At 40.5% G+C, this 13,592-nt stretch overlaps 2 protein-coding genes and 1 pseudogene across 3 annotated transcripts; 2 read left to right on the forward strand and 1 right to left on the reverse strand.

Annotated features, from left to right (window-relative positions):
* The first annotated feature begins 145 nt into the window (after positions 1-145).
* LOC104791080 (uncharacterized) lies at positions 146-639 on the forward strand. The gene has a single exon (XM_010516881.3). It carries the CDS (start codon positions 262-264, stop codon positions 469-471), a length of 210 nt encoding a protein of 69 aa, XP_010515183.1. The 5' UTR covers positions 146-261; the 3' UTR covers positions 472-639.
* A 5,769-nt stretch (positions 640-6,408) lies between these two features.
* On the forward strand, positions 6,409-10,191 carry LOC104791081 (protein INVOLVED IN DE NOVO 2-like). Of its 2 annotated transcripts, none has more exons than XM_087453123.1 (8): positions 6,409-7,018; positions 7,335-7,742; positions 7,918-8,639; positions 8,725-8,814; positions 8,904-9,191; positions 9,298-9,507; positions 9,592-9,830; positions 9,927-10,191. In XM_087453123.1, the coding sequence occupies exons 2-7, from the start codon at positions 7,343-7,345 to the stop codon at positions 9,826-9,828; spliced, it is 1,947 nt and encodes a 648-aa protein (XP_087309249.1). In that variant the 5' UTR covers positions 6,409-7,018; positions 7,335-7,342; the 3' UTR covers positions 9,829-9,830; positions 9,927-10,191. The 2 variants fall into 2 exon arrangements, with proteins under 2 accessions (XP_087309249.1, XP_087309250.1); XM_087453124.1 differs by having other exon boundaries at positions 6,723-7,018; positions 7,330-7,742.
* Positions 10,192-12,438: 2,247 nt separating this feature from the next.
* Positions 12,439-13,179, reverse strand: LOC104698966 (agamous-like MADS-box protein AGL97 pseudogene; annotated as a pseudogene).
* Positions 13,180-13,592: the final 413 nt, after the last annotated feature.

The following is a 13,592-nucleotide window of genomic DNA, read 5'->3' on the forward strand; positions in this document are numbered from 1 at the left end:
GCCCATTTCAATTTTAACCGGCGACACATTAACTGTCACATTAGTCACGCACGGACTCACGTGTCACATCCATCGATAACAACGTCTCCGCACGTGACATCGCCACCGGCCGTTTCTTTTTTTTACACACCGCACGAGGAAGTTTTTGGTTTCTTCAAAAAAAAAAAAAAAACCAACCTAAAACTCTCAAAACCATTTTCTCTCTTATAACTTTCTCTGATACATAGATTTCTCTCTCTGTCTCTCTAGTGGGAGAAAAGTATGGCGGATTGGGGACCTGTAGTGATCGCTGTGATACTGTTCGTGCTTCTGACACCGGGACTTCTCTTTCAGATTCCGGCGAGAGGTCGTGTCGTCGAATTCGGGAATATGCAGACTAGTGGTGCGTCCATTCTCGTCCACACCATCATTTTCTTCGGTCTCATCACCATCTTTACCATCGCCATTCGTCTCCACATTTACACCGGTTAATTCGTAATTTCCCCCGGACCCGGTTGGTTCGTGTTTATGTTTTTCCATTTTTAAACTGCTTCCTATCTTTTTTGTATTTGTTTATATATTTTGTTTCTGTGTCTGGTGTTAAAGAAACATGTGAATCTATCTGAATATCTCAATGTGATGCATAAAACTATTTCCAAACTGTTCTGTTTGATTTTGATTTTGATTTTTGTGGCTCTGTTCGGTTTTTGGTTTAACTTGGTTGGTTTTGGGTTAGTCGTTTAATGTGGAGGGTTTATAAGAAAGACGGGCTTTAATGGGCCAAAATATGGCCCATCTGGAAGAAGTGAGTCCTTTATTATAGCCTCAGACCGACCTGAGGCGGTTCTATCTTATTAAGATTCTCATGTGATGTGATTGAACGTTGAAGTACACAGTTACGCACACCTGTAAAGATGTTTCTCACTGCGTACGATGTATAACTTGCAAAGCGAGTCAGTCCCGTTAATGCGTGTCAGTAAAGCGCGTCGACACCACTCGAACACACACAAATGTTTCCTTCCATTAGCTCATTGTAAATTGCAGCGTGTGGCATTAAACAATGTTTCTACTTTTTCCAAGAAACGTTATTGAGAATCAAGATTTTTTTTTTGTCAATTGGTATTATATTGATATTGGAAGTTTTGAAACTTCCTTCTTTACAAAAAAACACAGACACACTTTCAAAAGGTCATACACCCAGCCCTTTTCACATGGTTTCCCTTTACTTTTTACAAGTCCCACTGATACATTAGTGCAAACCTATACAAAAAAATGGCTACATTACTCTAACCATAAAAACTTAAATTCAATCAGAGGACAATCTCTTATCTGTGGTAAATAAATTTTGTAACCACTGAGGATACTCCATCGCCACATACGATTGCACTCGACAGTCTTATGTGATATTTTGCGCTATCATAACAGCCTCTCTGTTTGAAGATGAGTTTTCCAAAAAGAATTTAGTATTTTTAAAACCCCTCCTCAATCGACTTACCTCATTCGATTGGTATTGAAATGATGGCCACAATGCAGGTTTTGTAGTCACCTTGACTAGAACCTGATCCTGCAATTCAAAAACCACATTCTCTAATTTGTGGCTTATCATGCTTTCCATAGCCCACAAGAGCCCTTTGAAATGAGCTTCTTGTTTATCATTAACAAAAGCCATAGCTCTTCTGCTATGCAACAACACAGTGCCTTCATGGTCCTAGTAGCTTGTTTCTTTAGAAGAGAGATATGACTTAGGGACTATTGTGTAATTAGTTATTACTAAACCCTAATGTTTAACACTATATATATTGTACATGTTTCATATCAATAAGAGTAGCACTTCTTACATGGTAGCAGAGCGGCAAGATCCAAAGACCTAAATAAAAAAAAATAAAAAAAAAAACAATTCCCGCCGTCTGCTCTTTTCTTTCTCCTATTCTTCTCCTTTGTTCCTCTATTTCTTCCTTACCACGTTTTCTCACCATGGCTGCTTCTCAAAATGACATCATTGACATCTCGGCTTCCTCTCAACTCCACAATGTCAATATGTCGAACGTGACTAAACTCACGGCCTCGAACTTTTTGATGTGGGATCGTCAAGTTCGTGCTCTGTTAGCTGGTTATGGGCTTGCCAGCTATCTTGATAGCACCGTCGCTCCGCCGTATCCCACCATTCAAGTCAATGACGTCTCCAAAGAGAATCCGAAATATGTTCTTTGGCAGCAACAAGATCAGCTTCTCTACTCTAGTCTCTTGGGTGCCATCTCCATTGATGTTCAGCCGATCTTATCCAAAGTGGACACCTCTGCTCAGATTTGGCAGATTCTCTCCTCTACGTATGCTAAACCAAGTTGGGGCCACATCAAACAAATCCGGGAACAAATCAAGCAATGGAAGAAAGGCACCAGAATTGTCGATAAACTGAAAAAGATGGATGCCAAGTTGAAGATGCCAAGAGCTAAGATCGGTTTTCGGAGATGGTGTAGCCGAGAAAGCAGCAATGGAGTTGCGGTGCATCGGCCACTCATACAATTCGTTTCTAGTTCGACCTTGGAGTAACTTGACCCCCGTGCGCAGATCCTTCACCTGAAAACAAGCAGGAAAGAATGCCACTGAGACTTGGTTATCATTACACAAACGATAAACCGAAATTAAACTCTTGCAAACATCCGGAACATATAAGATATCTTTTAAAGCTAAAGAGCGAGGTGGTGTAGGGAGTAAGGTGGAACCCGTATGTGTGATCTGGAGACCAGAACCATCAGCAATCTGCACCTTTTCTCCACCAGTATATGGTTGATGGAGTGATAGATTAGACAGATCAGAAGTTAAGTGATGGGTAGCACCTGAATCCAGCACCCAGTTCGCATGATTGTACGGAGGAATGGTCGCAACGTTCGCACGAGGCTGCCACTGCATGGGCTGAGAGGACGAGGACTGATAATTTCCACCGGAGGGTTGGTAGTTGCCGCCGGAGGATAATTGAGAGCATCGTCGCACACTGTGGCCAAACACCCCACAGAGTTGACAATGACCTTGATAGCCCCGACCTTGTGATCCACGTCCTTGAGAGTGATTGGAATGTCCCCGTGGAGTGAAACGGTGTTGGTTGCGAGAAGAGTTGTGATTGCCAGAGGACTTATGAAACGCAGCATTGGCAGTCATCGGTATCGAGGATGAGACAGAGACTTGCATTTGGAGCTTCAACTCAAAGTTAATGAGTTTCTCATGAAGCTCGGTTAAAGAGGGTGGAGAGTCACGTCCATCGATCTGGTCAATAACAGGCTTATAATCCTCACGAAGCCCGCCGAGAATGTAGTCGATCAGTGGCGGTGTTGGAGAAGGATTGATGGGTTGTGAAACGGTTTCGGTGATTGATGGAGTTGGTGATGTAGTTGGTGAGGAAGAAGTGGATGTCGAAGGCGTAGAAGGAGATGGAAGTGATAATGGGCTTGGTATTGGGCTTGTGGATATTGGACTGGTGGAAGAGTGATCGGTGGAAGTTGTTGGTCTTGGGCTTAGGTGGGCTTCATTGTTGGACATGTCATGAGCATGTTTGGTGCGTGTCTCATGAGCAATATCAACCGACGAAGAAGACTGCGGTACCGATGGGGACGACGATGGTGACAATGGTGTCGTAGGTGGTGACGGCAAAGCTGTTGGTGACATTGGAGTTGAAGATGATGATGATGATGGAGCCGGAGATGGTGACAGCGGAGCTGACGTTGATGTCGGTGAGTGAAGAACATTGCACGGGGGTTGAGGCATAACTGGAGACGAACTAGGGAATTGTATGAGTGGTGTGGAGCTTGGTGCCGGCATGGGAGTAGGAGAGGACGGGGTGGCAAATGGAAAACTTGCCTCTACGAATTGGACGTGTCGAGACGTATAAAGCCGGCCATTTGTGACATCAAGGCACAAGTACGCAATTTGCGTTAGAGAATACCCGAGAAACACAAGGAGTGGAGCGAGACTCGAGTTTGTTGTGACAGTACGGACGCAGCCACGGGTAACAAACACAAAACAACCACCCTATGAAAACCCGATCCAAAAATAACATCACCAAACCTAAACAAAAGTTCAGTCTCACTGCTACCTCTCATCCGCTTATCCCGACGACGGTGGTACAAGCTTTGAAAGATCCACGGTGGCGTAATGCAATGGTGGAAGAAATAAATGCACAGATACGTGAACACACATGGGACTTGGAGCCTCCTCAATCTTCCCAGAATGTCATCACATGTAAGTGGATTTTCACCATAAAGTACAAGCCTGATGGTTCCGTAGACAGGTACAAGGCCAGATTGGTTGCTCGCGGGTTTCATCAACAAAAACCACGACTATCCGTCTAGTCTGATTACTCCGAAACGTTTAGTCCTGTCATCAAAACCACGACTATCCGTCTTGTTCTCGAGACCGCTATACACAAAAATTGGGCAATTCAACAGGTCGACATCGACAACGCCTTCCTCCAAGGCACCTTAGACAACGAGGTATACGTCTCTCAGCCTTCACGTTTTGTTGACAGCGATCGTCCCCATCATGTGTGTCGTCTGCGGAAAGCTTTATACGGCTTGAAGCAGGTTCCACGAGCGTGGTACCAGGAACTCCGGAAGTTTCTTGTCGACTCGGGGTTTAAGACCTCGTTGGCGGATAACTCTCTCTTCATGCTAGTATATGTGGATGATATTATCCTTGCAGGTCCACCTTCATTGGTTCAAGCGTTTCATGCATCCCTAGCTCGACGTTTTTCCCTTAAAGATCTCGGGCCACTAAGTTACTTCCTTGGTATTGAAGCAACCAGAACATCTACCGGTCTCCACTTAATGCAACGCAAGTATATCACTGATCTTCTCATCAAGACGAACATGCTTGAGGCACATCCTGTTCCCACACCGATGACTGCCTCTTCGCAACTCACAATTCTCTATGGTACACCTCTTGCGGATGTCACGAAGTATAGGATGGTTGTGGGAAGCCTTCAATATTTAGCCTTCACACGTCCTGACATTGCTTTTCCGGTTAATCGTCTCTCACAATTCATGAACAAGCCGACAAATGAGCATTGGCAAGCCGCGAAAAGAGTTCTTCGTTATCTTGTTGGGACGCGTGACCTTGGCATCTTCTTACGTCGTGATGCTCCCCTCACCGTTCATGCCTTTTCCGATGCTGATTGGGGTCGCGACAAGACAAATTATGTATCCACCAATGCGTATCTCATCTATTTTGGGGGCAGTCCTATCTCATGGTCATCAAAGAAGCAGCGAAGTGTCTCACGATTCTCTACCGAAGCTGAGTATCGGGCTGTCGCGAACACCGCATCAGAGTTACAATGGATTTGCTCGTTGTTGACTGAAATGGGAATCACACTGCCTACTCCTCCAGTTATATATTGTGACAATATGGGAGCTATGTACCTCTGCGCCAATCCTATCTTTCACTCAAAGATGAAACATGTTGCCATTGATTACCACTTTGTAAGGGAGAACATTCAATCCGGGACATTGCGTGTTGCTCACATCTCCGGCGACGATCAACTTGCGGATGCTCTTACGAAACCTCTCCCTCCTGCTCATTTTGTTGATCTAAACTGCAAGATTGGAGTCAAGAAACTGCCTCCATCTTGAGGGGGCGTATAGAAGAGAGATATGACGTAGGAACTATTGTGTAATTAGTTATTACTAAACCCTAATGTTTAACACTATATATATTGTACATGTTTCATATCAATAAGAGTAGCACTTCTTACAGTTTCTAGCCGACCAAGAAATTCCTATATTACATTTCAACCAATTTCTAGCCGGTCTTTTCCACCCAATCTCCCTTGGTGTTATTCTCGCTTCACTTCCTCGTGGGTATTCCCCTGCCTCACTGACTACTTCTTCATCCTCCTCCTCTGAGTCCTGTTGAGCTTCAATCCATTCCTTCCAGTCCTCCTGGCTTTTAGTGATCAAATCTTGTGGAGAAAAACTTTTACCTTCAAAAGCCACCAAGTTTTGATTCTTCTAAATTCTCCACATCACCCAGGGGAAAGTTTTTCTTAACTGCTCCGGCCAGGTAGGAGTCTTCATATTCAATAAGAAGTAATGAATATTTGAAAACACTTATCCATTGTGGAATCCTAGCTCCGGAGAAGGAATCTCCGATATCGCCCAAATCTGGCGAGATAAAGAACAAGTGAACAGAACATGATTTATCGTTTCTTTTTCCCCTCCACAGATTTGGCAGGAATTGTCATTGCTCATACCTCTTCCACTCAAAGCATCCGCTACCGGTAATGCACCACTAAGGACTTTCCAGAGAAAAACCTTAATCTTCGGATTTGTCTGTAATCCCCATACTTGTGCTTTTAATGGATTTGTGGAGGGCTGCACATTTGCTTCATCCCTTACCGAAGGATTTAATGACTGTAAAGCCAACCAGTACGCCGACTTTACTGAGAAGTCTCCACTTTTATTGTACTTCCAAGAGTAGAAATCCTCTATCTCTATTACTGGTTTTATCCTTTGAATTCTCTATATCACCCCGTAGAAAGTGATAAGCCAAAGCTTCTGCATCCCATGTTCTATTCCTCCTATCTAACAACTCAGAGACTCTGAAGTCCAGGTTGAAGACATTGTTTCTTCTTCAAGGCGGACGCAAACCATCATCATCTACCCAGTTATCTAACCAGACTCTGATTGTTTTCCCATTCCCTTGTTGAGAATCAAGATAAAAATGTAACTATTTCAAGAAAATTAAAAATTCATGCCACAATTACTTACTTACAAAAAGTTGAAAAAAAAAGAGTTGATTTGGATACAACGAAGGACGTTATATTCGATGTGTTCTCTCTCCCATCTTTACTTTTATTGACTTTTTTTATTTTTATTTTTATGTTTGATGTAAAAAATATAAAAAAAATAAAGAAAAAGGACATATATTTTCTTCAACCCTACCAAGACAAACACATAAACAAGTGTAGAGAGACCAGAGAGAGGAGAGAGCTTCTTCTTCTTCATCATCATCTTCCGGACCACTGGGCACCCACTCTACAAGCCTTCCTCTTGTAAGTTTCTCCCTCCCCCAATTACTCTGTTTTCTTCTTGTTTCCACATTCTTTAAAACAAAACAGAGATTTTTAGGGTTTTCAAGATCGATCTCGTTTGATGTCGAAACTCACTGTCTCTTTGATTACAACAAACATACATAAAAGAATCAAACATGCAAATCACAATTATGATGAATAAGAGATTAACTTTATAAAGGAATCAAATTTGGGGAGAAAAAGTAATGGAATTGAGTTGCATTGTCGAAAAATCAAAAGCAGATCATGTTTTTTTGATTAATTGATGTCAATTTTTGATTTGTAACCCTAAGAAAAGGAAACAAGATGGGGAGCACGGTGATTTTGAGCTCAGATGATGAAGATTCAGATATCAGTGAATCTGAAATGGATGAGTACGGAGACAAAATGTACTTAAATCTAAAAGGTGGGAAGCTGAAAGTGAAACTCTCTCCTCAAGCTTTTCTTTGTCCTTACTGTCCAAACAAGAAGAAACCGAGTTTTCAGTACAAAGATCTACTTCAGCATGCTTCTGGAGTTGGTAATAGCAATTCTGAGAAAAGAAGTGCCAAGGAGAAAGCAAGCCACCTTGCTCTTGTCAAGTACCTTCAACAAGATCTTGCTGATTCAGCTTCAGATGCAGCAGAGCCTTCCGCTAAGCGCCGGAAAAACGGAAATGCTATCCAAGATTGTGACCATGACGAGAAGCTCGTGTGTCCTTGGAAAGGTACATACTTTATTAGCTTATTATCTTAAGATATGAGAATTGGAGTAGTGGAGTTTTATTGAATATACATTCTTGCTTTATCCTTAAAGGTTGAATTGCAATGTGGGTTTCTTGAATATGTCTCGAAAGGTTATTACTTTGTCCTAAAGATTGAACTGCAATGTGGCTGAAACAGGTATTGTGGTTAATATACCAACTACAAAGGGAGTGGATGGTCGATCTGCAGGTGAGAGTGGATCAAAGCTTAGGGATGAGTACATTCAACGAGGGTTTAATCCGACTAGAGTTCGTCCTTTATGGAGTCACTGGGGACATTCAGGAACAGCAATAGTGGAATTTAACAAAGATTGGAATGGACTTCACAATGCTCTTTTGTTTGACAAGGCTTATCGAGTAGACGGTCATGGTAAAAAAGACTGGTTGAAAAAAGACTGTCCAAAATCAGGTCTTTACGCGTGGATTGCTCGTGCTGATGATTATAACGGTAATAATATCATCGGGGAAAACTTGAGGAAGACGGGTGATCTCAAAACTATAGCTGAGCTAACGGAAGAAGAGGCGAGGAAGCAGCAAAGACTTGTGCAGAATCTGACACAACTTGTGGAAGAAAAGAAAAAAGACATGAAGGAGATGGAGGAGTTGTGTAAAGTGAAGTCAAAGGAACTTAGTCAGTTGATGGAAGAGAAGGAAAAGAATGAAGAAAAGCATTACCGAGAGCTGAATGCTATGGAAGAGAGAACATTTAGTCACATTCAAAAGATAGTTGATGATCATGCGAAGAAGAAGAAGCTGCTGGAGTCGGAGAAGAAGAAGCTCGAAATCAGAGGTATTGAGTTGGCAAAGCGCGAAGTGCACAATGTAGCTGAGAGAATGAAATTGACTGAAGATCTTGAACAGGTTTGGTGTTTACTTACTCGCTATATCTCTCTTTTACAAATATTTGTAGGCTTAAATTCAAGACATGTTTCGTTTTTCTTATCAGAATGCATCTAAGAATAGTTCTCTTGAACTAGCAACCATGGAACAACAAAAGGCTGACGAGGATGTCAAAAAACTGGCAGATGATCAGAGAGTTAGTAACTTTCGTCCTCTTTCCGTTAAATGGTTTGGCTTGTAATCATGATTATTGAGAACCACCATGTGTTGATGTGTACTTAACAGAAGCAAAAGGAGGAGCTTCATGAGAAAATCATAAGACTAGAAAGACAAAGAGATCAGAAACAAGCAGTTGAGCTAGAGGTTGAGCAGTTGAAAGGACAGCTTAATGTGATGAAGCACATGGGATCAGATGGCGATGCTGAAATTGTGAAAAAGGTGGAAACCATCTATAAAGATTTAAATGAGAAGTTAGAAGAACTCTCAGACCTCGATAAATTAAACCAAACTCTTATCCTTAGAGAGCGCAGAACCAATGATGAGCTTCAAGAAGCTCGTAAAGAATTGGTAAACGTATGTATCATAGTATTGTTCTTTTGGATCATATCTAATATAACTCTGACAAAGCTTGAAAATTTTGCCTAAAATCTTTCTTTATTTGTTTCATTGTCTTTTGTAGATTATGAGAGAATGGAAAACAAATATCGGTGTCAAGAGAATGGGAGAGCTCGTGACGAAACCATTCATGGATGCAATGCAGCAAAAGTATTGTCAGCAAGATGTTGAAGACCGAGCAGTTGATGTCCTCCAACTTTGGGAAGGCTATCTCAAAGATCCAGATTGGCAACCATACAAGCGGGTTAAGCTTGAAAATCAAGAAACAGAAGTGGTAAGACTGCCTTCTCTACTAGGTTATGGTGTTTTGGTTTATGTTGAATCTCTCTGAAAGATTTGTGTTGTGAATTGGGTTTAGGAAGTGATTGATGAGACAGATGAAAAGCTGAAGGGGCTGAAGGAAGATTTGGGAGATGGTCCATACAATGCGGTAACGCAAGCTTTGTTGGAGATAAACGAGTATAACCCGAGTGGAAGGTATATTACATCAGAGCTATGGAACATAGAAGAAGATAGGAAGGCTACACTTGAAGAAGGTGTCACCTGTTTACTTGATCAATGGGAAAAAGCGAAACGCAAGCGCGGAATGGCCTAAAGGTTTTAAACCTATTTGATTAGTTACTTGAACAAAAATTGTGGTTCTTTTTGCCAATATTTTACGCTCATGTTCGGATTTCGATTGTTGTTTTGCAGCTGCAAGAAGACGGACATGGAACTGAATAAAAAGCTAATGCGGTTTGTAGTTGCAGAGAAATATGTTTGGTTTGATGGAACTTTGGTGATGGGTTCTATTTGTTTTTCTTCTTAGAATTCAGCGAAATAATGGACACAGCTTTGATGTCTTGCATCGATGTTTCATTGTAACATTTGTAGGAGTTTGACCTCGGTAGTTTGGACAATCGAGTAATAAAATGTAAGAAATCTATATATATAATAGCAAATCTACTTTTGAAGTCAATTTAAATCTAACAGATAAAATTGTTTTTATTATGTTATCTAACTGTTTAGATTTGTTAATGATCTCAAAACTTTTTGATTTTGTATTTGTTAGCTTTGACATATTTTTGTTTCATAGCTTTTTTGTTTTACACCTCTTTGTTTATATATATAGATTTTTGTGGACTTTGAAAAGAGTTTTTGTTTTTTTGAGTATTGTTTCACACACCTCCAACTTTTAAAGATTCTGAATATTTTCTTCATAGTTCAAGTTTGATCACTGTCTCGACGAATCCAAGATACAAACTCAAACAATGGAGATTTGTGCAAGAGATCTCCTAAATCTCCTCTAGCAAACCATACGTTGGTTACAAACAAAACAATCTTGATCACGCAGGAGCTCTTCTTCACATTTGTCTCTGTGTGATCCTTTTGGTGTCCTGCGTGATCAAGATTGTTTTGTTTGTAACCAACGTGATTGTAAATAGACTTTTGATTGTAATAAACAAAACAATCTCTCTCATCATCTCAGAAGCTCTTCTTCACATTTGTCTCTGTGTGATCCTTTTGGTGTCTATATCTATCATCGCTCTATGTCGACTTCACATGTTCCAGGCTCAGATGAGAACGGCGATGTGAATGATGTTGCTGGAGCTACTGTGAACCCACATGTTCCAGGCTCAGGAGGGCATCCATCGTTCTTACAACCCTTTTGATTCGAGGATTAACAGTCCCGCTCATGATTCACAACGAAAAATGGAGGTTAAGTCAAATGGCACTGAAACATCTAGCAACGTGCCTGTGTAAAGACAGCTCAGATTCTTTTTATAGCTATTAAGCAATTCATGAACCTAAAATGTATGGCTTTCGATGCAGGTGCTTTTGTGCTACATACATATTCAGTTTGCTTTTTATTATATCCTGTCACCATCATTTTATAGATACTATTTGCTCCTGCAGATGCTAGCAATGGCAGAGATAAAGGATCAGGTACCACAACTCTGTTTCTTTAAAAGTACTCTCCATACTAATATGTGCAATGAATCTTAATCCAAAAAATTCCCACAATTAGTATCAGCTTTATTGGCATAGGGATGGGATACAGCTGCTCTTGCTAGACATCAGATAGAGTTCCAAAATTTGGTGAAGGAGTAAGCTTCTGTTTACATAGTGTGATAGACTTTAGAAGCCGTTTAACATTACAATTCCATAAATTTTCAGACCAATATATGTCACTGACCTGACTTCATGCATAACCGTAAGATATTGTTTACAGTAACAGAAAAAATGTATCTACTCTCTGTACATAGTTCTAATTAAAGAGGCTATTAGTTCCCAATTCCAATAGTATTACAAGATTCTAAAAGATTCATATCGATATAAGATTCTGGTTGTTATGTTCAAGTGAAAGACTATAAGTTGAGCTTTTTTGGAAAGAAGTTGAGTGTGTATGGAATGTTTCATTGCTGACACTCTTGAGTCTTGAATGTTTTAACTTAGACATGGAACGTGGGAGAGTTTGCATTTAGATATAGCATAAATCACCTATTGCCTATGTTACTTGATGCCTGCTTTGACACTTTAGAATTCGTGACTAGTATTGTGTACAGCTGCAGTAAAAAGTCCTCCTACTTGTATTCATATCGACCTAACTTAAGGTATTGTCTGTGATGATGTAGGTATGGTGGTAAATATTCTCTTTCTCCCCCTCTTGACATTCTTACAGCATCCGGCATTGACTTTTGGTGTCAACAGAGAGTCCAGACATTTCTTTAAATTTTATATTGTTGTTATATTACTGTCAAAATTTTAGTTGATTTAGTTGTGGTGGAGATATAATTAGTTAATTAACTGTTCTACTTTAGCCTTCTCTTTAACCTGGGAGGGAGTAACAAACAGTAAGTTACATTAATGCTTCTTTTACGTACGATCTTGAGTTTTCAATTGATATTTTAAGAATGGCTTCAGGAGAAAGTAGCATCCTTGTTGGTGCGTTTAATCATACAGTTTGACAAAGAAATATGGGAAAACAAGAGTGAAAAGAAAGAAGCTAAAAAAGTACTCTTAAGGATGTTACGATCTCTCACATCTATTATTCAGTATGAACCAACAAGTTCATCATATCCTAAATACATTTTAAGATTAACCACTAAAACAAATATCATAAAGAACAGATAGAGATTACAGTGCAGTGCAGAGAATACAATACAAATTAGTAGCAAGAAGTGTATTTTAGGGATTAGAAGGTTGTAGACGTGTGAGAGACTACTTATGCATATAGAGCATCAATATCAAAATCATTGAAGAAATCAGAAGAGAAGAACTCGTCGTCGTCCAAATTGATCATCGGCATAGCAGCTTGAGATTGAGTCTCATGAACCTCAGAATCAAATATTTGATCAAAGTCGAGCCCTTGGTTGCTGCATCCTTCACCCACGTAATCGATCATCGGCATAGCCTGAGACTGAGTCTCAACCTCAGAAGCAAATATTTGATCAAAGTATTCCATCCCTTGGTTGCTGCATCCACCCACGTCGTCGTTTCCACGTAAAGTAAAAGAAGAAGCATTGTTGTTGTTGTTTTTGTTGTTGTTGTTGTCCTTCTCCACGACGACGTGTTGATGATCTCTTTGCAACTCCTTGAGATCTTGTAACATCCTCTTCATCGAAACAATCGCGTCTCCCAGTTCCTCCGCATTCTCCGAATTGGCGAGACTCTCGTCTTCCCACCAAAACCCTAAATTTTCGTCATCGACGTCCCGAGTCGGAGTCTCATCAGCGAGGAAAGCAGCGACAACGCTATCCACAGACGAGTGTCCAAACGTGTAGAAAAAGTTGTGGGAATTAGCAGAAACAGGAGTGGCTAAGATTGCAATCTGAGCGTCGGAGAGAAGACAGAGCTCCGACGCTTTGCTGAAAAGGCCCTTCCTACGTTTCGAGAATGTAACAGCACGTGCATCTTTCCCCTCTATCTTCTTCTCTGTATCTATCTTCCTCTTCAAGCCCCCCATTGTTATTGATCGATGTTTTCGAGAGACGATCGAGTTACAAACCAAAGAGAGATCAAGTTACGAACCAGAGAGAGACGATCAAATTACAAACTGAGAGTTTAGGGTTTTCTCGTGTTTGCCTGTTGCGACTGTTGTTGTGTTGAGAAACAATGTATACTATATAGTATATATAGAGAGACTTTAGCCTCAACTCTCCTTTTTTCCTTTTTTTGAACCCTAAAAAATCACCTGAACTCCTTTTCCTTTTCCTTTGTTTTTTTTTTTGGAAACATTAAGCGTTTAATTAATTTATTGTTTACTTTTTTAAAAAAGATAAGTAAATTAGGTTTTAGTAAAAACGTCCGTCACACTATATGTTAACCAATCGTAGTATTTGATGCTAAGCTTCTCAACGTTGGACTTTTGTTGTCACA

Source organism: Camelina sativa, chromosome 6 (genome assembly GCF_030686135.1).
Source record: "Camelina sativa cultivar CO46 ecotype springtype chromosome 6, ASM3068613v1".
In the NCBI taxonomy this organism is placed as follows: domain Eukaryota; kingdom Viridiplantae; phylum Streptophyta; class Magnoliopsida; order Brassicales; family Brassicaceae; genus Camelina; species Camelina sativa.